The 27,672-nt window shown below is 44.3% G+C and overlaps 1 protein-coding gene across 3 annotated transcripts in view; it reads right to left on the bottom strand.

The window, feature by feature from the left end:
* Positions 1–14,252: 14,252 nt before the first annotated feature.
* UVRAG (UV radiation resistance associated) overlaps positions 14,253–27,672 on the bottom strand; it is a 100,662-nt gene continuing 87,242 nt past the window's right edge. For 2 of the 3 annotated variants that reach the window (XM_037376660.1, XM_037376661.1), the window contains one exon: positions 14,253–17,921. In XM_037376660.1, the coding sequence (XP_037232557.1) occupies positions 17,219–17,921 (703 nt within the window). In that variant the 3' untranslated portion in view covers positions 14,253–17,218. Of the gene's footprint in view, positions 17,922–25,766; positions 25,883–27,672 lie in introns of all 3 variants that reach the window. The other variant, XR_005102538.1, reaches the window with a different exon arrangement.

The following is a 27,672-nucleotide window of genomic DNA, read 5'->3' as shown; positions in this document are numbered from 1 at the left end:
TTGCTGTTCCACAATCCTTGTTTTGGCTGAATAAGTCATGTAGATTTTAGAAGTGCATGTGACGAGCAAGCATGAAACACTAATCATGCAACACTGTGCTCAGCAGAGATGCTCACGGGCTGCCTCTAAGCAGCACAACAAACAGGAACAAGCCTGGAACAAGCCAACAGTGTGAACCTCATGAAGTTCAGCAAGGACAAATGCAAGGTCCCGCACCTGGGTAGGGGGAATCCCAAGCACAAATATGGGCTGGATGGAGAATGGATTGAGAGCAGCCCTGGGGAGGACTTGGGGGTGCTGGCGGACAAGAAGCTCCACATGGCCCAACAATGTGTGCCTGCAGCCCAGAAAGCCAACCAAATCCTGGGCTGCATGAAAAGAGGTATGCCTAGCAGCTTGAGGGAGGTGATTCTGCCCCTCTGCTCCTCCCTGCAGCGCTGAGTCCAGCTCGGGGGCCCACAACGTAAGAGCAACATGAACCTGTTGGAGCAGGCCCAGAGGAGGCCACGGAGCTGGTCAGAGGGCTGGAGCCCCTCTGCTGTGGGGACAGGCTGGGAGAGCTGGGGCTGTGCAGCCTGGGGAGGAGAAGGCTGCGGGGAGACCTTAGAGCAGCTCCCAGTGCCTGGAGGGGCCGACAGGAAAGCTGGGGAGGGGCTTTGGGCAAGGGCAGGGAGTGGTGGGACAGGGGGGAATGGCTTGAAGCTGAGAGAGGGGAGATTTAGGTTGGACATGAGGAAGAAACCCTTCCCCGTGAGGGCGGCGAGGCGCTGGCCCAGGCTGCCCAGAGCAGCTGTGGGTGCCCCATCCCTGGCAGGGCTCAAGGCCAGGCTGGACGGGGCTGGGAGTAGCCTGGGCTGGGGGGAGGGGGCCCTGCCCGGGGCAGGGGGTGGGACTGGCTGGTCTTTAGGGTCCCTTCCAACCCAAACCCTTCTGTGATTCTACAAAATTTGTCAACCTCAGCACTTATCCAGACTAATTAACATGAGCCCAGAACGAACTGCGACTCGGAGGCTGCATTCATTTCCAGCACCAGGAAGGGTAACAAGAGGATCTCACTGACAGGCGCCTCTTTTTCTGTTCCTCCGCCTTCAGCCTACAGCAGCTGTGCACTGATGTGCTGCTCAAGGAGGGACAGCCATGCTCTGCCCACAGCACAGCTCAGCAGGCTTTCAGGAGCGCTGTCAGACCACGCTTCCTCCTGCTGTGTTCAAAGCTCAACACCCCCAGGGAAAAGCAAAGGAATCAGAGGACAGTGTCTCCTAAGTTATCTAATTGACTGTGGCTCAGCTCAGACCTCTCCGATCAGGAGGTCCCAGCTTCTGAGGTCTGAACTTCAAGAGGGACCCCAGCACCAGGAGGTGCTGCCTCTATGAAGTTCTGGATGTTCCCACAAAGTCATTGCAAATCGCCCATGTTTCACCTTTGAGGGCCGTGTTGTAGATTGCAGATCCCTGACCTAAACCCTTCAGACATATTGGGCTTGAAAAAAAGTGAGGCTGATCATGCTGCACTAGCTGGTTTGAGGAACCCAATCATTGTGTGATTAACAGAAGAATTAAAACCCACAGCCCAGCAAAATTACCTTGTCTCCTGTAATTTGTGGAGAGGGTGCTTCAGCCTCTGGGTTTCCAGGTGTGTTCCAGCTTGCTTTCTCAGTTGTACTTCAGAGCTTGGGAGGAGGTTCACTGCACATGCAAGTGAGTGGTATGTACAACCCAAAGATGATGAAGTATTTCCACGTGTTTCTAGTTCTCATGACATTCAGAATAAGAAATCACAGGCATCACTGCTGGAGGTAAGTGTACGAGCTATCACACCCTGTCTCCCGGGTTCTGCCTATGCATTGCTTGCATCAGGATTTGGAGGCTGGTGTAAGGGAGCCATCTGAGTGGTGAAATCACAGTGTAACCCTGGAGAAAGAAGGAAAACCAGTCCCCTAGGAAAAGTGCAACCTGTAAGCCTAGCTAGGAATGCAACTCTGCAGGGACGGCTCCATATGTGATGCTCCTCCCAAGCTGTTTCTGTGGCTAATAGGGAAAAATAAAGCTTTTGCAGCAAGCCTTACCTCATCCCAAAGCAGGCATCCCAGGAATAGGACCCTATGGTCACTTCTATTCATTGGCTCTACCTGAAGCCCAGAGTAACCAGCTAAAATGTAAGGGTCCGCAGCGCAAACACCTCCACCAGCAAGGTCTTTCCTTCCAGCCTTAGTGTCCTCACCCACGCCCAGGAGATGGCTGCTGTGGCACTTGTTTCACCCAACCAATGGCAAAAAGTGCGTCAGTTGCTCAACTTCCCAAAACTGCTAGAATAGAGCTCTTGGAGCAAATACCACTCCCCAGCCCTGGAGCCTGGCCACGCAGCCAGGTGGGTGTTGCAATGCCCTTCTGCTCAGCAGAGAGACACATAAGGACAGGAGACAAAATAAATTTCTTTTCAGCAAAGGAAGATAGTTCTGCATGCTTTGGTGACTTTGCAGCTAATAATTTCCATATGTTTAACTATCCTTCACAAGCACCACTTCCATCTGACTTCCCAGCTTGTTTCCCCATGGCTAAGGATGGGACAGAAAACCCACTCCCATCCTCTTCTTCATTTGGGAAGCAGCCCTGAGAGCAGCTCAGCACCCAGGATCCACATTGCTTTACTGGCTTCTTGGTACCATCCAGGCCATCATGCCCTGGGCAAAGCTCAGCACTGGCTGTGGCAGGCTCCTGGTTAATCCAGACAGGCACCTTTTTGTCTCTTGTGCTGGACTTTCCTGGCAGTCAGGGAGATGGGGGCAGCCAGGAAAGGAAAGTTTCTAAGTATAAACCCCAAAGCATCCTCAGCAAAAGTGTCAAATTAAGAGGCACATGGTTGACCAGAACTATTTATAAAGTGAGACCTAATGGAAACACGATGGAGCTGAATCAAATTCCTGTTCCCAACCCATCCCTCTCCCCACAGCCTGTCACCTGAGCACTGTGGCACCAGCCAGCATCCTTGGCTCTGACTTGCCCAGGGTCAGGGTCTAAACTACAGCTGCGTGCACAAAGTGCAGCCCTTAGGTGAAAAGTAGGTCCTGGATTCCCAAAACCATGGATGATGGTCCTCAGAAAGGTGGATGTTAGCGTGTGGTACACACAAGGCGAAAGCTTAGCTGATCCTGTTGGGAAGAGTTCTGCCCTGCAAAGGTTTCCAAGCATTTTGCTGAGCAACATAGCAGGGTGGACACTTACCCTTATTTTTCACCCCTACAGCCGTAGGGAAGGCAGCCAGTGAGAGAAACATGTTGGTTATCTGGGAGGGATGCTCCAACTCCCCACAACCAAAAACCCTGCAAGGTTGCAGCTAACCTCAACTGCTTGATTTCCACCTAGGCTGAGAGGTGCAAGCCAGGGCAGGACCGAGCACCTGGATCATTGCCACAGTCTGGCACACCAGACCCCCCAGTTCAGCTCACCCACATAAGCAACTTCTGATGACCAGCAGTTCCTTAGGCAGCGAGGGTCACCCAGGAGGAACCTCCACAGGCCCACCTTGGATGAGGACAGATGGTCCTGCTCTGCCCCTGCTCCAGCAAAAGCGATAGCTGCAGCAGCAACTGGACATCACACCAGGCTATGGGGACCAGCAGTCTGGTGCTCTCTTCCTGGCAGTGGCAGCCTCTTCCCTACAAGTCTAGGGAAAAGGAGGAGGAAGGACACAGGGGGCAGGGAGAATGAACAATCTGGGAATGCATAAATCCAAGAAATGTGAAATTTTAAGACCTAGATCTATTCCAAGTGATCAGAAATAGTCTGGACTGGAGAGGTCTATGCTCTAGGTTCAGCAGGTTTCTGATGCTTCCTTTAGGGAATTTTTAAAGAGCAATGTTTGCAGCACTCCCTCACCTATGGAACTATCCCTTGCCAAACCCCACAGCAGCCTCTGCTCCCCAAATCCTTCAAGGGTAAATGCGGCCACCAAGAAAAGCCGCATCCCCATCTAGGTGACCAGGCAGCCCATGGAGGAATGAGGCTCCCCACCTCAGCTGCTGCTTCTAAACACTTCTGCAACACAAACACAAGCCTGTAGGAAAAGCAATTGTGTGCCATTTGTCGCAACAAAAAGCTGTCAAGAGAAACAGACAGCAGACCACAGCAAGGAATTGTTTTCAAGTCCAGTGGTTAATAGCTTTCTTTGCAGAGCTCATGGCTGATCCTCCACAGAAGGTCCCACTCTTCAGAAGGAAATGTTACCATACTTGTTCTTGTGCCATTGCGCTGCTCTTGCAAGTGATAATCCTATTTTTATCATGTGTTCTTCTCACTGGAGCCATATAGGATGCTACACTTCCAGCAACTAGCAAATTAATTGGGTTTAAGATGTGTAAAATTTAAAAACCACCAGGGGAGGAAAGAATAGGAACCTTTTCCCAAGCTTTTTATTGAATTCTTAGGGAATTACGGATATGTGCAATTTGGAGGAACAAAAACATGGAGCTGGAAAGTTCAGGAGCCGGTGTAGACCACCCTCAGCTGCTGAGACAGGATCACATTGGTAAGGGACATGTCTCAGGGGTGGTGTAGCACAGGCTGGACTTTGATGGGCTGGAGAACAGAAAAAATCTGGGACAATGAAGACAAATCATGCCATGGGGGGTGGTGGCAGGATTGGAGCCAGCAGGACCAAGGAAGTGATTCTCCCTCTCTGTTTAGGTCTTGTCAAACAGGGCACTGGGACCAGTCTGGGCTCCCCAGTACCAGGCAGATGGTGAGAGAACCCAGCGAGGCCACCAAGCTAGCTGGGACCAGAGCTCAGGGCATGTTAGGAGAGGCTGAGAGCTGGGCATGCAGTGAGAGTAGAAGGCAAAGGGGGATTTTATCACTGTCTGCAACTCCCAGCTGGGATGGCATGGAGATGAGAAAGACACAGGGTCTCATGGGAGATGCTCAGTGAGAGGAAGAAAGTCAACAGCACAAGTCAGAAATAAGAAATTCTCGTTAGAAAAAGCTTTTCCCCATGAAGGTGGTCAACCATGGGAACAGGGGTCCAGATTGGGGGAAATCTCCGTCTCTGAAGATACTCAAAACTATCCTGAAAAAAACCCTTGGGCAACCTCAGATCAAATTCAAAGCTGGCCTTTCCAGTCCTGGTTACTCTGTATGTCTTTGTTCACACCCCCCACACCCTCCACAGCAGGGATTAGCATCTCCGTGGATCACCTCCTCTACCATTTTCTACTTTTACAGTTCTGAAATTTTTCCTAAAACACACCAAGTGCACATTTGCTGCGTGTGCATGCATTTCTTCTCACCACGTGGCAGTGGATGTGTAGAAACAGGAGCTTTCCCACTCTCTTCTTTGCATCCCATCTTGTTAACGCCTTGCAGGAGATGCACCTCTTTTTTGTAACAGCATCGCCTCTGGTCTTGCACCGACTGTGAAGGGGAACCTCTCAGCTCCCCTCCCACCCCAATCAACCCCACAAAGAGCCACTTCGCATTGCTCCTTGGGGGCACAACAATGTTTCCCCCTCATATTATTAGAAAAACAGCCTCAAATTCCACTGGTAGTTTGAAAATTCCAGCTGAGACCCATCAGATGGAGATAGCTGTATCTTTTTTTATAAGGTATCAGTTTCATCAAGGGGAGGAGGTGGAAGCAGAAGAGATGCTGTCCATGTGCCAGATGGGCATGGACAAGTCCCAGGCCAAGTTCACACCTCATCATAACAGCTTATTAACCGGCAGGTCAAGGGCTTGAGCAGTAACCCCACTGTGGTGCAACCCTCATGTAGACATGGGAAGATTGGGAGATATGCCCCGCTCATGGAAGCATTGAGGATATCTGCAGTTTTATCTGCTTGCGGAGTTTATTGCGGCTGACCACAGGCTGTTTCGGTAAGATGCTGTGCAGATTTTTTTCTTGCTCTTTGGAAAGTGGGACAAGAGGCAACAAACAGTTCAGGTTCCAAAAACACACTCAAGAAATGTGTTTATCCATAGGACTGTGGATTCATCTACTGCTTTTTAATGAGCTCTCCTTGACAACAGCACCAAAATGCTGTCTGGGAGCTGAGCAGGACAGGGGCCTCTGCCTCCAGTCCCAAGCAACAAGGAAGGATAAGGCATCACTGCGCTGGACAGAAAAATACAGCTCCGCTTCGGCTCCAAAAACATTTTGGCATAACTTTCTAACTTGAATTTTATCTGCAAATGTTTTCAGCCCAATACCACTGGGAATCCTGATTTTTCTGAGACTTACCAACAGGAAATCCCTGAGCCAGAGGGTTTAGCTGTAATGAACTTATTGTATATTCAAGCACTGAACGTCAATTTGGATTACGATGTCAAAAATAAGCACTGAGAGCATGCAACCATACCCTGGGGTCACCTGTCAGGAACTCCAGACTGAAATTGTCCAGATATAGACCAGCACAGCCTTGATTTATGTTTTTCCCTGTGCAAATATAACAGCCAAGACTGAAAGAACCTACTGCATCCCAAAGATGAGCCCCCTCCTCCTCTTCCCACTGCCTTCTTCCACTGTGCACAGGGCTTCCTCGGCTGGGGACGTTTCATTAGAGGCTGCCCAAAAAGCTCAGGATTAGTCAGATGCGTTGGGAGGCTAAATCCTTCTATTAATGCATGCCTAAATCACTGCCACTTGTGTCATTCTGGGAGCCCAAAGTCCCAAGCACAATCAGGATTCCCATCCTCCCAGACACTCAGTATGCACAGGTGAAGACAAGCTCTTGCTCCCTGGCCTTAGGCTAAAGAAACACGGGAATCCACGCAGAGCACAGGACGCAAGACAAGAGGTGAGTAGGGTAGGAGGGATAATTTACACCTTCCTCTCCAGGCACGTGGCCACAGGCCTGCTCCTGTTCAGCAGCTGCAGGCAGCTTGTACCTGTCTTTCCATCCATCCACTTTTCTCAACATCCCAGATGCAGGTAGAAACGGGGAGGCTGGACTGGAAAGCTGGGGATCTCCCTTCATTTCTCATGCTCCATCCCAAGCATTCTGAGGTGAGCGCTGATCCTCTTCTGCTGCCCGGTGCTCACTGCAACCACGGAGCAGCACCCACAGGGTGTGCAGAGCAGGTAGCATTGGCTCATCTCTGCAGAAGGGGTAATACCATCATACAGGGATGAGAAAAGATACCCTACCAAGGGGATGCCAAGCAGAAGTTTAAATCCCAGCTACAAGTTATGTTCTGGTTTTCAAAGTGATTCCAAAAATAGAAGACCAGAATCAGGTGAAAACACACACCTTCTTCAAATAAACAGTTCTGCTAAAGTTTCTATAAGCTAAGTGCTAATGTTATTATCTGCAATCTTGGTGTTCTCACCAGTTATTACATTCCCTGAGATTTCCTCCTAAATTCTTCTCACAGAGACTCTACAGCCTTTTATGGTTAGCTGGATGGAGAAGATACTTGGAGGAAGGGAAGGTGAAATTTGGTTCCTCCAACCGAAAGTGATGGGACTGGAATCTTAAAAAGAAAACCAAATCCAACAACAACAAAACACCCCAACTTCATTCATAAACCCATATTTCCCCTCTCTCTCTCCCATAATTTTCTAACCGGTTTGTTGTGAAGCTGGCAATGAGATTAGACCTTTATTTGCTCTGAGGAAACATCGAGCTTCCTCTCCCTTGCATGTGCACAAACACCGTCATCTGGGAGACTGCAACCACAGGCCTCAGTGCAAGTATTGAGGTCAGGGATGGGGCTTGCAGGGCACTTGCAGCCTCTTTTCCTCCCTGCAAACATTCAGTCACATGCGGAGCTGGGTCCCTCCCTCTGGCTTCCAGTTGTTGGAAACTGCTCAGGGTGGAAGTATTTGCCCCAGTCAAGCAACTGAGAATCCGCCTTGGAGCCTGCATGCTCTGCCTTCCCTCCTCTGTTTTGGTGACTGCTTGTGTGGTTTGTGTTCCCGAGCCTCTAGTTCACCCTCACAAATTACACTAGTACCAAAGTGAAAGTCAGGGATATTGGGTCAGACTAAAGCCAACAGCTGTTATACATTGTTCTTATCGGGGAAGAAGGTAGATCATAGAATTATTTAGTTTGGAAAGGACCCTTAAGGTCATCGAGTCCAACCACTAACCCAGCACTACCCAGTCCACCACTTAACCACATCCCTAAGCACCATATCTACATGTCCTAAATACCTCCAGGGATGGGGACTCCACCACTTCCATGGGCAGCCCTTTCCAGCGCTTGACAACCCTCTAATGAAAATGATAGGAAGCCTTGGGTCTCCTTTGCTTTGGCAGGTAGGGAAGGGTTGGTGCTCTCTGTTTTACTCGTTCACCTTATGCTGAAAATCACAGCAGTTGCATTGGCTCAGAGATGCTCAGCCAAAGCACATGAAAAATGCTGCTCTACTCTGCTTGTCCCCAACTTGACAAATACTCACTTGAGGCAGCAATGCTTTTCATTAATGCTGGAAGCTTTGCTGCACGGAGCGAGCCCATGCCGATCAGCCCACGTACTCCATGCCTGATATCTGGCTAACATCAGGGCAGGGAGGATTAAAGCTTCCCGCTTTGGCCGTCTGCAGTTCCCAGCAAAGCTGACAGCATCTTGGACTTCTCACCCAGGACAAATCCTACCCCAATTTAGCAAGTCTTCTCCGTGGACGAAGGGGTAGCCAAAGAACCACTTCATGTTGTCACACTATGCGTTGTTGACAAAGTTACCGCTATAAAAACAAGCCGGAGCCAAGCCAACCGGGGCCCTCCACCTAGTCTAGCATGAGAGCATTTCCTGCTAGCACAGGGAAAAAGGTTATTAAAGATACACATGGAGGCAAAGGTAAAGATTGCTGCTGCAGGTTGTGGAGTTGCACTTGCTGTATGTCAGTGTTTAGGGTCTGAGAAAGGTGAGCCGTGTAAGGGGGACTCCATCTGGTATGAAAACCCAAAGGTTAGATGTTTAAACTAGATCAGATAGATGATAAAAAGGTGCAACAGGAACAGGGTTGAATGTGCTTAAGCTCAACTGGGAATTAAATGAGAAGATGCTGTGGCTGCAAATAAAGAGGTTTTGGCTGCCCAAGATAATGCTCTGAACAGTCCTTGTTTTTTCCCACCATCTGCCAATGCTAGGAAAGATTTCCACACTTCAGAAATACCATGGCTTATACTGCAAAGCATACACCAGGGGTCCTCAAACTACGGCCCCCAGGGTCTTCAATCCGACCCCTGGTATTTACTGAAACCCCCTGCCCGACCCTCCCCCCCCCCCCCCCCCCCGGGGGTTGGGTGGGGAAACTGAGCAGATGACTGCCTGCCACTTCATCTGCACGCTGTCCCCTGGTTAAAAAGCTTGAGGACCCCTGGCATACACTGAAAAAACCTAGGTGAAACACTGTGGCCTGTATAATATAACTATTTAGGCAAGACCAGCCTAAAAACTCAGCAGAGCCCGCTGGCTCATGCTCTTCTAGCAAATGCAGATGGGACATGGAAAGGTGTGTAATGTTACATAGACATTAAGCATCCCTTCCACAGAAGATCAACAAAGCAGAACATCTCAGTGCCTCTTACCCTTTCTGCACATGCAGCTGGGTCTTCTCATTATGTGGTTGCTCTACATATGTAGGACAAGATTGTCTGCAACTGGTACTAATTTTTCACTTTAGCACCAAGCCTATGGTTTCAGCTGATGGGAATGTGCTTAAACCTTGCAGATGGCTTATGGTTTGGCAAACATCTGGGGAGAGAAATACCCAGGTAGATCTGTTAGTAAGAGCTGCTGGTAGAGCCCAGCAGCTGTGGGGCTTGCAATTAATTGGGTTGCAAACACCTATTCTACAACAGTGCTAATGACAGGGGAAAAAAGGAGAGGTGACAGACATCAACAGATGGAGAAGCCCTATAGAATCCAGAGGGCACTGTCTCTTTGAAGGCCATCTGAAGGTATGTGAAGAAAATTAACCTTTTTTTAAAAAAAAGGTAATTCCGTTTTTTTGGTTTTGTTACAAATGTTACTGAGAAACAGAAAATAGAGGAAGTTCTTAGAGATCCCTAGCTGTCCTTCAGCCTGCCAATACAGTTTTGAAGAAGGGGTCCCTGGACTGCAGGAAACCAACACCCTGTTGCTTTCGTCTTTCCCTTGCCTGAACACACAACACAACCCGTGACAGAGGAGGAGGAACCCATTGCCAGGAAGACTCATGTTCCTGCTCTTTAGACCAAATATCTTGGAGCCAGAATCACAGTCCTGCGTTTCTGATCACCAGGAGAGGTGCTGTGCTTGCACACTGCCCCGACTGCCCTTATAGCCCATGAGACATCACCTCTGTCTGCCTCCAGAAAAGGTGCTTTTTAATTCCACCACAGCAGCTGAAATTCCTTCTTTTAATCCATCTCACCACACGTTCCTCTGACATGATGCCCACCCCAAGGCAATTGCAGCCAGGTCATAAGGAGGGACCTAAAGCTCCACCACAGGTGCTCAGCTCTGCATTCACTGCTGGAGCGCTATCTGTAGTGAACATGTGAAATGGAACCAGCACTGTAACCAGCATTTAGGTTTTGAGGTGAAGGAACAGGACACTGATGCTGTACAAACGTTGCGATTTGCAGCTCTGCATCTCTGCTTTCTGCAGAGGACTGAGGAACTCAATGTACTTCTGGGACCGAGTAAAACTAGTAATTGCAGTGCTAGAAGCTCAGCCTCCTCCAAACCCAGAGTGCTCTAGCTGCCCAGGGACCTTTTAAAACCAGGCATACTTGATTTCAGCTAAGGGACAGGTGTTAAGCTGCATCCAGGAGCACGGTGGCCCGTTAGCAGGAATCCTCAGCAACTTTCAGACCAGGCATCAGCACACAGGAGAACTTCATAGCGACCAAGCTAGGCAGAAGTGAACTTGGTTTACTGCCACTCCTTCCAGCAGTGGTGTAAACATCTGTGAAAGAAAGAAGGGACTCTGTGAGATTACCACAAAGCTGAGACATTATCAAAACATCTGCGCTGTGTCTGTCAGATGCCCCACCTCTGCTCAAGGAGTCATTCCCTCTCAGTCCCACACTGGGCAGACACAACCAAAGCCACAGAAAACAGATACACGTAAGAGTCCTCTGTCTTGCTGCCAGTGCACTCACACATCCAATTAAACCATCGAGGATGTATTGGGTTGCAGTGAAATTTCACCATCATTGCAAACTTGCAGGGAGTAGATGATTAATACAAGAAATTATTTGCAAACCCAGCAGCCACGTTCTGAGCAGCGCTAGCCAGGTCAGATGAAATCACAGAGGCAATCCCAAACTCTGTCAAGACTCTTTCTAATTTCACATCAATGACCGAAACAGATCTCCTGAAAGCAAAACTAGAGAAGCGAGGGCTGAAAAGAGGAGGCACGGATTTCTGCTGCAGAGCTTCACTGAGGAGGGGCAAACTCGTCCATGCATTAGGAGATACCCTGCCAGGAAAAAGAGGTTTTCTTCCCAAAAAGTGCATCACTTGCTCATAGCGTGTGCAAGCCTCTGCTGAAAATAGAAGCACTTGGCACCAGCAGTTATCAGCAGCAATGAACCAGCCAGCTGGAAAGATACTGCCTTCCTGAACGGAGAAGCCCAAGGAGACTCACAAGCAGAATAGTTGCCAAGAGGTAGAGCTCAAATTAAAATCTGGACAGGCACAAGTAGCACAACCATCGTACCATGCTGCCTCAGTCTGCCACCTTCTGTAAGAAGGAAAATGAGGACAGGAACTAGTCTCAACAGCTGGATTTCTTCTGTCCATCCTGTCCAGCCCAATGCCTGGCAGAAGCATGACAGCTAGGCTGGCAGGTTTTCCACTTGTACCAACCGCATGTTCAAGCTTAACAGCTTTTCCTGCATATGCAGCTTAATTGACTCAACTACCTTATTATTATTTAAATACATTATTTAAAAAATACAGACATTTTATATGAAACTTTGAGGCAGCTGGGATTGTCTTATGCTTGTAGATCCATTTGTATCAGCATTAATACACTACGGCACTTCAGGAGTCGCCTGTTAGGAGTTGTCCATGATTTCAGTTTAATACTCGAGACATGACTGCGCAACCTGACCTGCAAACGCTTTTCTGTATCACAGACATGAAAAACACACCATGTAAGACAAGCTGACAAGATTGACTCCAGCAGTTAAGGTTCAGCTCACATTTCAAGCACCATCACCAAAAGGCATTAGCTGCTTTCAGTGATGTTTGTTGAAGTACATTCTCTCACAAAACTGGGATGAGGGTCTTGCTGGCACTGCCTGCAACTGAACTAACAGTGCAAACCCCTTTTGACAGATACCCTGGAGGAGCTGAGGGGTGGTTGCTGCAATTACACAATGCCTCTGGCACTGGCATGCCAACTGTGTAGCACTGCTGGCAGGTGGACACAGGACAGAAAGCCAGAGCACTGCTGCCAAAAGACAAAAAAAAAATATCAGTAATTAGGGCAAGTGTTAGATTTATTCCCCATCCCACCTCTGCCCAGCCAAAGAAACTACATTTAGGTTTGCCTAAATAAACAGCCTGAACTTCTTTCAGTTGCCGTGGTAATCAATATAGGCGCTCAGCATCAGGGCTGCTGCGTCCCTCTCCTGCGAGAGCTGGCAGGCTGTCCAGGCTTGGAGGTGCAGCAGAACACACAGGTTACCTTCTCCTCCGCCAATGTTCCTGGGAGAATGCTTCCCCTCTGCGAGAGCAGAAAGCATCTGCTTGCTGTAGCCAGGGAAAGCAGCACCAGTTCACACAGGGTTACTTGAGCTAATTCAAGGCCTAACGAACCTGTGTCAATGAAACCTTTGTAATACCCCGACTACCAGAAAGTTGGGGTTTTTCTTTATTTTTTGAGGTCCAGTGCTTTAGTTTCTTTTAGCAAGTCACTGCAATGCAGGAAAGGACTTTCTGTCCCTGCTAAAGCCAAGACAATCCAGACCAGAATGGGATACAGCTGTTCTAGAAGTTGGAAATTCAGAAATTCAAGTATGGTTTTATCAACACAACCTATTAAAAGTAACCTAATAAAGCTAGATTGAAGAGTCCAGCAGATTAAATGTCAAGCTAGTCAATGCAGTATATACAGGACAAATTTCAGCAGCAGCACAGCTGATGCTGACAATCAATTAATTAGTGGAAAAAAGTTTTCATACTATTCAATGAAAAATGGCAAAACAATGTTGTAAATGTTGTATTCTGCCATATAGAAAATAAGCTGACATCAAAATAATCAGCAATTAAAATTATCAGTTAGATAATTTTTTTTAATGGAAATTTTTTTTCCCCAACTGAGGTTAAGACAACCTTGCCTGGAGGCAGGAGCTACTCACGGCTGCCCAAAGACACCAACTAAACAGGATTGTCTCAGAGCACACAGAAGACATGCAAACACTTCCACCTGAAAAGGGTCAAAATCCAGAAATCAAGGAGAAAGTCCCTCTCTGGCCATTTGAAATATGACCAAACGAGGTACAGAAGAGCCCAAGGTTTATTAGAATCAAGTCCACTCTCTCCAGCAGCACCTCCAGCTACATTTCAATACGAGCCTTTCCATTCAGAGCTCATTCTTCACTTTAGTGCAATCTATTTCAGTAATGCTGTTCAATGTTGCAAAACGCTTAAAGTAAAATTTCTCTCCTGTATCTTCCCAATTCAGCTACAGAACTGTATAGTTGACATCTTGGCATTTTACTCTCTGCTGACAGACAGATTGGGTGGGAGAAAAACAACATGAAAACACTAAACAAAAAAATCTGTTGCCCTGATAATACCTGGAGAATCCCTGTAGCTCTTCACATTACACTGCTTCCCACCAGCAACTCCACGTCGTGGACAGTCCCCTCCCAAGACTTGTGCAGTAGACTCCTGTTCAAGGGGAACATAAGCTTTTTACGTAGACATATGTTGCTTATTAGCTTGGATGACAGAAGGTGCTGGATGAGTAGCAATACCTCCCTGATGAGGGAACACGGCATTTCCACTATCCATAAAAGTTTAGCAAATCCAGCCGTATCCCAGCCCCAAAATGCTGTAGCTGTTTTTCCAGCTGCATGCCATCTTTTTGGAAGGAGTGTGAAAAAGAACCACAGTACCATCTTGTGTGAAAGAGGATTTGGAGCCAGCAAGGCTGTCAGGCCTTCTAGCAAATCCTCTTGCCCAAACGTTCATATTTGGATCAATACGGGCTTGATGAACAATAAACCGAAGAGGCTGGGGAAGATACAGTCATTCAAATCAGGTTTGTAAAGAAAAACAACACAAAAAAGCCATTAAGAGAAGACACACACGTTGAGAGATACTAATCAGGTTTATTTTATAAATACAAATGAGCTTTCCCACAATTACCAACATAGTTTTACTGTGTAATTTACTATGGGATATTCTGGTTTTGCTGATTTTAAATACCTGGTCAAGCAAGGATAAGACAATGCTGTTGTGCTTGCTATAAAAATATAGTGGGATATGATCTTCCAAAACTAATATTCTCAAAAATCTTAGGAATTCCTAGTGAGGGAAAAAGATTGCAATGAAATGTTTTCTCCACTTGAAGACATTTGCAGACATTTAACAGTGTCACAGCTGTGCAGGAACTGAAAGGCTCTTGACAATTTAAAGCACACTGATTTATCATCTCACCTTCAAACCCACAGTTTGTTTCTCTCCCACTACGCTATTTTCAAAGTAATTGGGGGTGGGGGTGGGGGGGCAGTGAATAAACACAAAAGAAAACTATGAGGTGGCTGCAGTCTGTACAATCCCCCATCCTCACAGCAATGAGAAGGTTGTCAATGCTTTAATTAGCCCTACGATGCTGTCCCCCTTCACACCACCTTCTATATAGAAAGTGGTAAAAAGTGGGAGAGACACACGGGGACAATTTAAGGCCTACTGAAGATACATCCATAGAAAGCCCATCAAAGAAGCTTTGTGCGACAAATGCAGAAATCAACCATCATGTTTGACACATTAAAGAATTACAGGGCTCAAACAGGAACAGCAACACAACATCTGGGATGAAAACTAGACTTCATTTGGTCGGGTGCAACCTGAGAAAATGCACAACTAATAAAAAATTCAAAGTCTCACTGATGCTCTACAAACCTAATTTCACATGTCGCTTAATTGCACTGAGATGCTCCATGTTTGCCTAAGAAACATAGCGACTCCACAACTACTCTTTGGGTTGCTTTGAAAAGTCACCACCACTCACACAAGCTAATGCCTTTCCGTTACAGAGGAAAACACTCTGTTTGTGCCTACAGAGGGTCTGTGCTGCTTTGAGTGTGCCAGATCCCATCCTGCAAGGTGCACGGCTGACTCAACGTTACCAATTTTCATCCAAAATTATATTAAAAGATACAGCCACAGGACAGAGTATCTTACACCTACTTCATTAATAAGCGCTGTGCTTCCAGGTGTTTATTTCACCCTCTCTACAGCAAACACTAGCAAGAGCTTCCTACCTATCTCTTCTCAAAGATGGCAGTACTTCAAGCTGCTGCAGCACTTCCTTTTGGCAAGCTTTCCATATGGTTGGAACAAGGAGCTTATTCAGGGTAGAAGATACTCATGAACATGTCCAACTTCATGCCCAAGTTTGCACCTGAAATCACACTCAGCATCTTAGAGAATCAAGGTCTCTGCTTCCGAGTGCTTCCATCTAGCACATCACACCGGGACAGACCAAAGACAACAAATCACTGTAGAAAGGCTCGATCCAAAAACTCCATTGCAGACACAACCGTTAAAAGCTAACAGAAGAAACATGAATATAATTTTAATACAATCATTAAGGTGTTACCTGGAAAAATGCATATACTAGAGAAGTGCTATTATGTATATTGGTTGTCACATACACATCTTGTTTTGACAACACAGTTGAGATTATACATATCCACATTTTTAAAAGTTAATTTAGGCTAGCCTTACAGTTTAGTTAGGAAAAAAAAGACTAGGTGATTGGTTCAAAAGAAAGCATAGACCAGGGAGGGAAAAAAAAAGCCAGGCATGATGAAGTGTTTTTTATTGTGCTATATATTTTTATATTTGAGAGCTCACAACGGAGCCCAAATTCTTGGGTATACAATATAGAAAGCAAGAGCAATGAAAACCAAACTGAAACAAATACCAGGAATCACAAGCAGGCTGCAAATTGCTTTCTCATTAGTGCAGCTGAACACATGTGCCAGTGGTAACCTACCTAACAGCAAACCGCACCTCCAGCAAATTGCTGGAAGTTTCTTCCTTTAAAGTACAGATGGTTAAAAGGATATTAATTTAGATGAATAATGTTAAGTGCCTCCTTTCTACAAAGGGTGGAGCGATTCCACAAATTTGCCTAATTCCAAACTGCAGACTGCATTTTCAGTCTGGATTTTCAATGAAGAGGTCTACGAAGTGCCTCACAGCACGCTGTCCCTGTCAGATACCTTAGAGGGTGGCAGCTGAACCCCGCTTCAGTAGTGCATTTGTTAGGTCTCCACTGACGAGGTCTGTGCCCAACCAAAGCGTGGAACAGTCAGGCTGAGATTTTTATATGAAACCTTAAAGACAATTCAGTCCTCAAGGCTTCTACTGGTAGGAACAGAGTATGGAGGAAAGGCATGTGTGCATGGGGAAATCATTTCTGATTAATCAGGTGCAAGGAAACTGCAGATATCACACAGGTGCTCGTTCTCTGGCAAGTTTACATCACCAACTGAAGACCCATCAGTGCAAACTAGAACTTCAAAGGCTACAGAGCACAGCCAAGAGAAAGCTGTCCAATTATAACAAATTCATGGCATTTCTGTAACGCTGACTACATTGCTCAAGGAAACACAGGAGTACATGGGAGAAGGTAAAGAAGTCTTACCATAAATGTACTTTTAAATTAACATTTTTCTTCTGAGAAGATTAAAATAAATTTAAACTCTAAATAATAATTAAGAAATAAACAAATATTCATAGAAGGGCCTGATCAACACTATAAGTTGTTTCCAGGAAAGCCTTTATAATTGGTTTCCAATGCCTAAAAAAAAATCTCCAGCAGATTATAAATACCAGATGTAAGAGGACTGGAAGCAGATTCAAAATTTACCTGGGCTGTGAATATACCATGACCGTGTGTTATCGTGCTCAAGTCCATTTGTCTAACCATAGGAATAGCTTTAGGGTTTTTTTGTTATAATTAATATAAAGAATAAGTGCAATTTTATCTCTATTCCAGACCACCGATTTTACCTCAATGTCTGCTATCAAATCCCTGTCCAAGCTCACTTGTCCGAACTTTTACGCGGTCTGCGGAAGCTGGACATGTTTTCATTCAGTGCATAGATCCTTCGAGAGAACTCCTCAAACTCCCCTAAGACTTGTTCATCACACTCCACTGCCACAGCGTGCTCCACTGGGATGGAGTTAAAGTCTTCTAGCTGATCTCCCATGCTGAACCCCGTTGCTTCCATCCCCATGATCTCCTCTGCCTGCTCCACGGTGCAGCAAAGGACAGGGTTGAGTGAGGGTCGAAACTCACAGGGCTGCTCATTGCTTGCAGTGCCAGAGCACTCGCCAGGCAGAAATGCCCCATTTATTGCACTAGTATGTCCTAGACAAGACTCCTGCCGATCTTGGGTATTGTTTAGGCTCCAGTTTTCTCCATTTAAACTGCTGCATAAGTCCTCGCCTTTCTTGGTATTTCCTTTTGAGGAGTCCGCAGAGGTATCCAAGGAAGAAGATATCGATCCAGGTTTTTTATCTAACTCTCCTACATGGGCTGCGATGGCAACAGGCTGTGTTAAAGCAGAGTTGTAGCTAGGAGGAGGAGTTTTGTACTGTAGTCCTTCATTTCCCGTGCTGGCTCGTTTTCGGAGTCCTTTATCTGGAGAGGGAAGCCCACTGGAAAAGCCAATATCCAATCTGCTGAAGCTAGAGCTCTGTCTCTTTGGAACAGGAATTGCACTGGATGTATGGTGTCGATCACTATAAAAGAAGGAAAGGATAAATCACAGCTGTCAGGCATGCTCATGAGCAATACAGATGTTTAACCAAAGGCTGAAGCAATTATTTTATCACAACTACAGGCTTCGTTTGGCCAACTACTTGCATCCTAAAGTGCTAAAACCCCAAATGTGTTTAATGCTGTATGAACTACAGAAGACACCCCAGAGGACAGCTTTACTGAAAACTGGTAAGATCATGTAAGAATTTTTACAAAGCTCTACATTCTGAGAAGTCAAACACCCAAGAAACCACCATATTATGTTAATTTGTACTGTTAACACCATTTTATAGGACCAAGCTGTACTTTATGAATTATTACTGTTGACTGTATATTTATGTATTTATGGCCTGTATTAGGCCATCATAAACTCTTCAAAAGTAAGTAATAATGGCCGAATCCTCTAAGAGCAGCTTCTTCCAATGGTGGACTTTCCCAACTGCTGCACAAAGGAGGAAAAAAAAACCCCACACACTAATGTTGCTATTTGTAGAGGATGATTTTTGCCAGATCTTCTGCTTTTCTGTGCCAATCATTCAAATGTCAATCACTGTTTCTTGAGGAACATGAACTAATCAAGCTTAATTTACAAGTTTGATTTTACTATTTAATACAGTTCAACAGACCACTTACACTGTCTCAGGATCTATAGTGTGGAACATCCGCTTTACGTCACCTGGGGTGTGCTATGTGAATTTTCCTTCATCAGCTTAAGCCTTATCCAAATATAACCACTATCCTTTATGCAAATAGTATGTTGTACATTAACTTAAGCAAATGGTTCATTTTCCTCCCAAATTAAAAAAAAAACACCACACCCAAAAATACAACTATTACTGATCTGCTGAATGTATTAACTCAGAGATTCAACTGCTGTCAGTATGAGTCTCCTTCATTAACTCAATTTAAAAGAAACCCCTTCTACTCAAGGCCTGATACATTTTGGGATCTGTCTTGCAGGGCAAAAAAAAATAATCTTGGAATAGCAGTTATGAGTAATCCCTAGCTTGAATCCTTTTCCACATTATTTTTCTATTTTTTTCTCCCCTTTGTAAATAGGATAAGGTAGAGCGCAAAAAGTCCCTCTGTGAAAAATAAGCATCCCCAAGGCAGGGCAGTGTAGCGTACTACTGCTCTTTTAATTTCCTCTCCCACCTTACCTCCTCCTAGGCTGCCCCTTAATACATGCGTAGGGCTTCCTCCTCTTCCATAAAAACCTCAAATTACCTTAAGCAGAAATTGCTTTTCAGAATTTACAGTTGCAGACAGTGAAACAGAGAGATAAGCACCACACATGCAGCTAGCCACGAAAACATCAACTTTCTTCTTAGACTTCAACAGATGCTTCAGACCTTTTTAATGCAAACTCTGCACAGCATTTGCAGCTTTGTTTGCAAAGGTTTGGAGCATTCTTAACGGAGATGACAAAACAGAAAGCAGTTATGTGCCACAGATGCTAAGAAGTGCTGTATACATAGTCTTGGAGACTAGCCCTCAAGTCCCTCACTGACCAGAGACTTGAAAATACTTCCATTAACCCCTACACAATCAACCATTTATTTTTCAAATGATGTAATATGACAAACAGAAGAATCAGAGGCAGGACACTTGTGAACTTTATTTAGGCAATGTGCACTGCAGACATTGGGGATGGGCTGTTTCCCCCCCCCCCCCCCCCCAGCTTAGTGCTTTCTGCCCTGATTCAGAAAATGAATGAATACTTTGTATTAATTATTGGACTAGATTCTGTTTATCTTAAATCTTAGCTAAGAAACATTTTCACATTTCCTCTAGGTTTGCTGAATCTTCCTTAACAGCGAGCACAGGAAAAAAATAGAAGGCTACATTTTCACCTTTAACGGCAAAACGAGATATTTTGCTCTGTATCAAGTGACTGGAAACCTTACAACTAAATTATAAGTCTTAGGAATTTACTCAAGTTCCAAGATATGCACATATTAACAAAGCCAGATATCCCTCAATGCACTTCTCTGGGTCCAAGGGCCCATCCTCCTATGTTTACAGGAACTAATTCCTATTCTTCACAGACAAGTGACAACTGATTACTACAGACCACTGTTCAAATTATAAGGCGTTTTCAATTACGTAGATGGTGCTTTTCAGTGCAAGATGTCTAACGTTTGCTGCCTTTCCCGTTCCAGATATAGATATGCTGCAGAGCTGAACTATCTCCCTTTCTACTTGGACAGGATAGCATGTAACATGGTGATCTGCATACCTTACCAAAGAGGTGTGGCAAGATGCATGCCCCACCTTGAGACACAGAAACAAGGACAAGTAGTGGCTGCGTGCAATGGAACTGGGCAGTAAAGGCCTTCCTCCTCCCCCTTTCCTTACAAAAACTAAGTCCGAAGCACAGGCTGGGACCAGTCTTGCTATTAAGAGGAGTCTAAGCCTGCCACAAGTCTCTAGGAGTACGCAGGGGAGCCTCCAGGCAGGAGAGCTATGAGCTTTGTGCTACAAGGGCTTGGATACGTGCACTACCGTGATCCATCACTTTGACTCTAAATGCAGGAGGCTCAAAAGAGAGAGAGAAGCAAGAAGGAGAGGTGAGTTCTGTGCTCAGTCTAGTATTTTAGGTTGGGGAAAAAAAAAACCAATTCTGCTGCTGAAGTTCGCTTTGGTTTTTTGTACTGTCTTGTCAATTCAAGATCCAAAGGGCGACACATTTGCCTTTTGCAACTCTAGAATAAGCTGTATAAAACATGTTCCTGCATCTGCACCTATGTGACAAATCAGTTGTCTAATACCATTTAACACAGTCAGTGTGTGCAGTTCAAAAAGAAGATGGGCTGTGTGAGAACGCCATTCTCATACAAGCTCCTTTTCAAACTCGAAGGCCATTTATTGCCATCCCTTTCCAAAAGAAATGGGTGGTTCCCAGAACTGATTCCAGTATTACACCCCCTGCAACAACGATAAAAAACATTCTGCTTGGTTTCAATCAAGATATCAGGGGTGAGCCAAATGGGAATATATTCCTGCTGAACCGGAACTCAGGAGGGCTGCAGATTCCACAGAAAGAACCCCATACATCTGAAATTAAAAAAGCAGGACTAGGAATAACACAAGATGTACAGGCAGAAAAGGGTAACTTCCTTCTCCCCCATGCACAACAGATGACAGATGCAAAGATGTATCATGTTAGTTCTGTAGACAGTTTGGGTCTATGCTTACCAAGGGACAGCCGAGACAGCTGGAACAGTCTACATGCTAGCTGCAGAACTTATGGCACAAGACAGTTGTATCCTTTGCAAAGGAAAAGTCTGACATCAAAGAGTCAGATCTGCAACACCCCACAGAGCAGCAAGGGCTTCCTGTCTCATATCTAGACGCAATGACAAAAGGGCTTTATAAGAAATTCTGCCATTTCTCTGGATTTTATTCAATCATCTAGGTTGAAACAGGCATTTAAGAGATTAAAATCTAATCCAGGAAGAATTTAAAGCTGTAGCTTCCTGATCTAAGTACAGATGAGTCTTTCTTAAAATAGTCACAAGGCTATCTACTCTTTACACAATATCTTAGTGATAAAAGCCCTTGCCTGAAATGTAAGCAGTCAGAAGAGGGTCCAGAAAAGTTACAAACACAGTGGCCTAAACACCAGCCTATAGACAGGTTTGGAGAGTGCCCTCCTGTTGAATACACCCCCTTGCAGCACATGATGCAAGTTCTCACAAAGGTAAGAGCCATCTCAGAGGAGGAGGACATGTAGGAAAAGAAGAACAGAAAGCAATCCTAGGTTTATCCTAGCTCCTGAAGTTGGAGAGGCACACTGTCATGCAAAACAAGTAATTCTTGGAGAGATCAGACTCAAGGCAAAGCCTCTTCACCACTGGAACAAGTAATACCTGCTACTCCTGTTTGTTGTGCTGGACTATGCTTCAAACTTGCTCAAATTAATTTCTCTTAGATCAGATTCTTTAAAGGGCAAAGACTGGAGTATGGCATAAGACCACTTAATTGGCAAATGCCAAATTACCTTCAGCAAGTGCTGATCAGCCTGATCTAGGCACAACAGCAAATTCTCTATTCAGCAGCAGAAAGAAGCAGCACCAGAAGAAAAATCTAAGTTGGTTTACTCAAGACACATGAAAACTGTGGCGTATAATCAGCTTGAGAAAAGCAGCTTTACAAAGTGTTCTGGTGGGCATATAAACTTAAGCTCCTCCTAAAAAGAAATGAGCCTAAATTCCTTTGTAAATCTAGGCCTTACAGGCAAATGGGTGAGAAATTAATTAGTTTGCAGAACCAGGAGATTTTTTAAAGAGCCTGTTATGACACGGCTATTCAAGCTAACACTTATGTATGCCTGAACAATACCTCTTTAGTGTAGCAGCCAAAAAAAAAAAAATTAGTCTTCCCTTCCTTACTAAGTTGAACTGGCAGAATGATCTATACTAAGTGATCTAACAGCCTAAACATAGCAGCAACACAAAGCTAAGCTCCCTCATCTACAAAATAACTTCCCAGTTAATAGAGTGCATAAGGCTGCCCTATAGGGCAGTAAAGCAGCAATGATCTTCATTAATCATGCAAACATTCAAACTAATTAATTAGAACAAAAAGCACTTGCAGCCAGGTTCCTTAAGCTACATGCAATGACATAGACCTTACTTGAGACTGCAAAACCAGGTTTCAAGCTTCTGGGAAGCTTGAAGGGAAGATTTCTGAAACCAGCCATTGCTGCCAATACATATGAACAGGATGGGTTTAGCTTTAGTCAGAAATAAATACAGGGATAAGAGCCCAAATCTGAGAAAGCAGGAACAAAGACAATGGAATGGCTTAACTGTTTATCAAATATTATCTAATTCATTTAGATAAAAGTAAATATACACGAAGGACTTTGGAAATCAGCTGCCTTAGAGTTCGCTGCCTAGGCTCCTTCCACAGTTACCGGAGAGAAGGGTGGGTAATACCCTATTGAGAGTCATTTATAATCAGTAGGAAAGTCACCCTCCCAAGACGCCTGATCTTGATCACAGGGGCAACCTAGGCATCTAGTTTAGGCTGAGCAAGGAGTGTCTAGAAGGCAAACATGAGAAGATGAATAGCTCTCTGCATAGTTTTAAGTACAACAATGGTCATAATCTTGCAGGCAAGTAAAATAAAACCAAAATGGCTCTAGGTACAGTGGGTTAAGCAGTTAAGTCAAGGGGTCTCTTCCTGTTCCATCACCTTCCTCCAGGTGAGGATGCCATGTCACATTAAGGTCAAAAGTTATGTTTACAGAGGCACAGAGCTCAGAAATACTAGGCTGCTATTAATCTTCATGAAAAAAAAAGCAGCTGATGGAGGGTCTCTATTCCATTTGCATTTTCCTTGGGGAAAAGTTTGTACTGTTACCAGAATCCATAGCACTGCATCATGGCAAAGTCCAGAGAAAGAGACATGATGCTTTTATCAACTCTCACAGCTCATGGAATTAATAAAAAAACAAACATATTTAAAAAGGAAGTTAGATGAAGTTAGAAAACTATCATCCAAATTCCACGAAACTTTAAAGACTGTAAGGTATTGTCACCAATGAAAAGAGTTTGGCTTGCAGGAGCATAGTACATTCCTCTAAGGTACAACCTTGACCCGAATTACTGGGGTTGAGCTGGTTCAGCTTCCAGCCACAATTACTTGGTCAGTCTTCAGAGACAGCAAACAGGTGTGGACACCTGTCCAAAAAGAACAGCCTGCAGCTAGTGGAGTATAAAAACTGATCTGATGAACTGTCATCAGGCCTTAATGACTTTTAGTCATCAAGCTGGATCAGACCAGAACCAGTTACATATAGGAGTATGTATAGTACCTATCAGGAAGCAGGATTTATAAATAAATAAATAAATAAAAAGAAGAGAAACCTCAGCTCTATTGGACATTATAGAGAGAGAGTAACATCGTCACCAATCTCAATGTTTCAATTGCATCCAAATCTCAAAAGCCAATTCATAACAGTCTAATTTCAGCTGTAAATTTTACTGGCAGCCAAATTAGAAAGTAGCTGTTTGCTCCCCAAAATACTAGTTTTCACTAGTTAATAAATAGTCGGTTTGGGCATTCGGACAGACCTAAGGCACAAGACAGACTCCATGCTGTAAACAGGCAAGATAAAGGTAGGATACAAACATTTCTAAAGTTATTTTCCTAGTGAATGGATCCTGGTTGCAATCTGTTTGCACTTGTGATAAAAAGAAAAAGTTTCTTCAGTCAGATTCACTTGTGATTATTTAATCTGTCTGCAAGGGGCTCAGAGAAACTGTAAAGCAGTATGAGAGACAGAATACAACTCACAGGCTCAAATATGTATCTTTTCTTCCCCACAAAATGTTTCCTCTGAGGAACATTACTGGATCACAGCTGGTCAAAATACTAAATCTTGATTGCCTGGCCAGAATCCAAAATCCACAGCTACAGCTCTTTGGTATGAGAATACTTAAAAAAAAAAAAAATAACTTAAACACCATTTGATCTTTTTTGTTGCAAACTATGACCTCATGGCAGTAAGAACGCTAAATGAAGGTGTTTAAGTTGGTTTATAGCCATCTGAAATGTTTGAAGCTCCAAGCGCAGCTCTGAGCCAATATCATGTCAACTGTGCTAAAAGCAATAATAGTTTCTCACCTTCTTAGAGATTACTGGTTAAATAACGTACAATAGCAACAGGGCTGCAAAGGGAGGCTGCCAATATGAAGTTAAGGTGAAACTGCATCTTTTGGCAGCTAAGAAATTCTGACACAAGCTTTAGAAGAAAATAATCTTCATAAATTAAGCTACCAGAGGTTTTTTAACTCAAACATTAAGTTTAGAGCTCCTCTTGAATCTAGCAGTATATGAATCAAGACATACTTCGAAACACAAATGTAAGCCTTGGCACACAAGTATTTTTGAGCAAAGCTTTTAAATGCAGGCTCGAAAGGACATCTCCCCGACTACAGACGTGACCTTCTAAAGGAGTATCTCGTATTTGCCAGCATTAGGTAAGCCTATTGTCTAATCTATTCACTAGGAAAAAAATATATCTCCTCACTAGACTGCTCAAGTTTGCAGTGTGCTCTTTACTTGCCACTAATAATCACAAATACTATCCCTCAAAAGTTACACCGAGTGAATAAAATTAAGCTGAAGAATAGGAGAGAAAATGAAAGAGTCTCTTGATTTCATGCAACCATGATTAAGAGTCTGACTTGTGAAAGGTAAATCTGAACATGCAAAAAGGAATAAAACAACGTTCAGAACGTACAGGCTACATATAAGTAGAGATTTGGTCTCAAAAAGCTAGAATAAACTGCATGCTCAAAAGAAAGATTTTAAGAGAAAAACTGTATGGGGCCTTTTGCATCAGCAAAAGCTAATCTTAAAAACAAGCTGCTTTTCTGGAAGCCAGTGAGACTAAAAAAACTGGAAACAGAGAATTACACCCAAAAGGAAACAGAAAAGATTTGAGGGACCACGACTGAGACAGTCTACATCAACAACAACTTTGTCTCATCATCTTTCATGTTAAGTGTCAACGTCCAGATTTGATATCACAAAAGTAAGTTTTTGCAGTTCGGCAGCTTTCATAACAGTGTGCAGCAACCAAGATCTGTCTTTTTTTCATCTATACACAGTACAAATAATATTTTTCAGTATGGGGAAGGGGGAAGAAAAGTAAACACAGCAGAATATAGGTGCCAGGAGAGATATGAAGAGGGAAGCAGAGCCTGTAGACCTGCAAGCTTGCTGCAATAAATCACGCACACTGGGATGTGAAAACATGTATTAATCATTTAAGTGTCATGTCTGAGAAACCAAAACAACACAAATCTCACCAGGCAGAGGGAGTGATCCAGGGAACCTTGATGCAACGGCACTGGACTCTGCAGACCTTCAACAGGGCCACGGGCTGGCCCGGAGCTCCAGGCAGAACATGGAAGTTCATGAAAGCCTGAAGCAGAGACTTTAAAGATAAATTTGCTCCAATAAAACTATGAAATAGGCGGGCTCTTTCACAAAAGCTGTGGGGTTTTTTTGTTTGTTTGTTTTTAATCTGAAGGGGTAAAGAAACTATTTTGTACTCTAATCTAGGCTGATGGTTAGCAGAGAAAGAGGATAAGCCTGAAATAACTATGTTTTTCAGTTACCCTGAATATCTAGGGGATTCAATCCCATTCCAGACGTCAGAGAAATACAGATGTCTCCAGTTAAAAGCAAAAATGAGAACGATGCATGGGCTAGGAGTCCAACAGACAACCAGTCCCATTCAAAGAGAAACTAAGCACTGTGTATTGTATTTTAGCAGTGTGATTATGATTTGACAGAACTTAAATTCAGCAAAACCCAGCTACAGTGCTAAGAAAGGAAACTGAAGACCCACAAAACCAAAAGCAAACAAACCAGGCAGTGCAAGCGAAGTGTAGATAAGAAAAACCCATTGCTGCCTCGTATGTTCCTGCTCTCATCCTGCAAATTAAGGACAACCTGGAAATACCCTCTGCCACAAACCGTAGTCAGCAAAGTACCAGATGACTCCCCTATAGTACCCTGAAAACAAAAAAATCCTTCAAATCTTCATTTTAACAGCTGGTAGCTTTTATGCTTGTTTAAATATATGTTATCAGATATCATCCACAAGACAGTGGGCATTTGTACTCTGCTACGTATGTGCTCAACTGCAATGCTCGATTATGAAAGTCTAGCCAGTTCTTCCTCTTGAGCTAGACTCCCCGTAAAGCCTCATTTCCATTTATATTATTAGGAAATACTAAGAAGCATTGTTTAGAATCATTAGCCTTTAAAAAAAAAAATCAAAAATGAACAACTATTCATACAAGTTTTGGAGGTGAGAAGGAAATGAGGCATAGACATTCATGGCGGGGCGAGGAAGAAGGGAATGTGATACTCCCAGAGAACTATGCTTAATACTTCTACATGTTTTGAAATATTATCCAGCCAAAAAATGTGTTTTGTCTTCCTAACGATTGTGTATCACCTATAGGGAAAAAAACCCTGGTTTTACGATAGCAAAATTTCTAAGGCATAACTGAAGCTTCCATTATCAGTACTTGAAAGTCAGCACACACCAGAAGGGAAGCACAAATACCTGCATTTTGAAAATTACTCCCATTTAACATGTCCCACCAGTCATCCCACCTCTGATTACTCCAGAGCAAACCAAACATCATCAACCTGCACCCCCCTCCCACCCTACTGACGAGTACACACAAGTGCTATAGAATTTACGGTTTCGGTATTTTTGTCCTTCATTCTCAGACTTGCTTAGGGGACCACACATCATCTTAGGATTTTTACATCACTATGATGGATACCACACAAAAATCTCACAGTAATATCTTCCCGATGAAGAAAGCTTTTCTTTATGCATCCTGCTAGTGGATCAAAAGAAAAGCAGGGAGAATCTTTTCAGCTGTGTGTGAAATTACTGACAGAATAAAACGCACAGGGGGCTGAGCTTCCTCTTCTCCAAGCCTGTTTACTTCCACTGTTTTGTTGGCAGAGTTGAATTTCCATCAGGCAACGCTTTTTACAGTATTGCTAAAAGCTGATACTTTTTCTACGCCTGTATTTGTTTTCCTTTGCCAAGACTCTCCTCCCAAAATAAGTGATCTGGACACTAGTTTAGAGTTCACATGGATCAGCATTTCTGTGCAAGGAATGAAAGGTAACAAAGCCAAAGAGGGACACAGAAGCAGGGGCTGGTAAGAGCTGTGGCATGAT

Source organism: Falco rusticolus, chromosome 2 (genome assembly GCF_015220075.1).
Source record: "Falco rusticolus isolate bFalRus1 chromosome 2, bFalRus1.pri, whole genome shotgun sequence".
Lineage (NCBI taxonomy): Eukaryota > Metazoa > Chordata > Aves > Falconiformes > Falconidae > Falco > Falco rusticolus.
The sequence above is the reverse complement of the archived record's forward strand: the minus strand, read 5'-3'. Positions and strand labels throughout refer to the sequence as shown.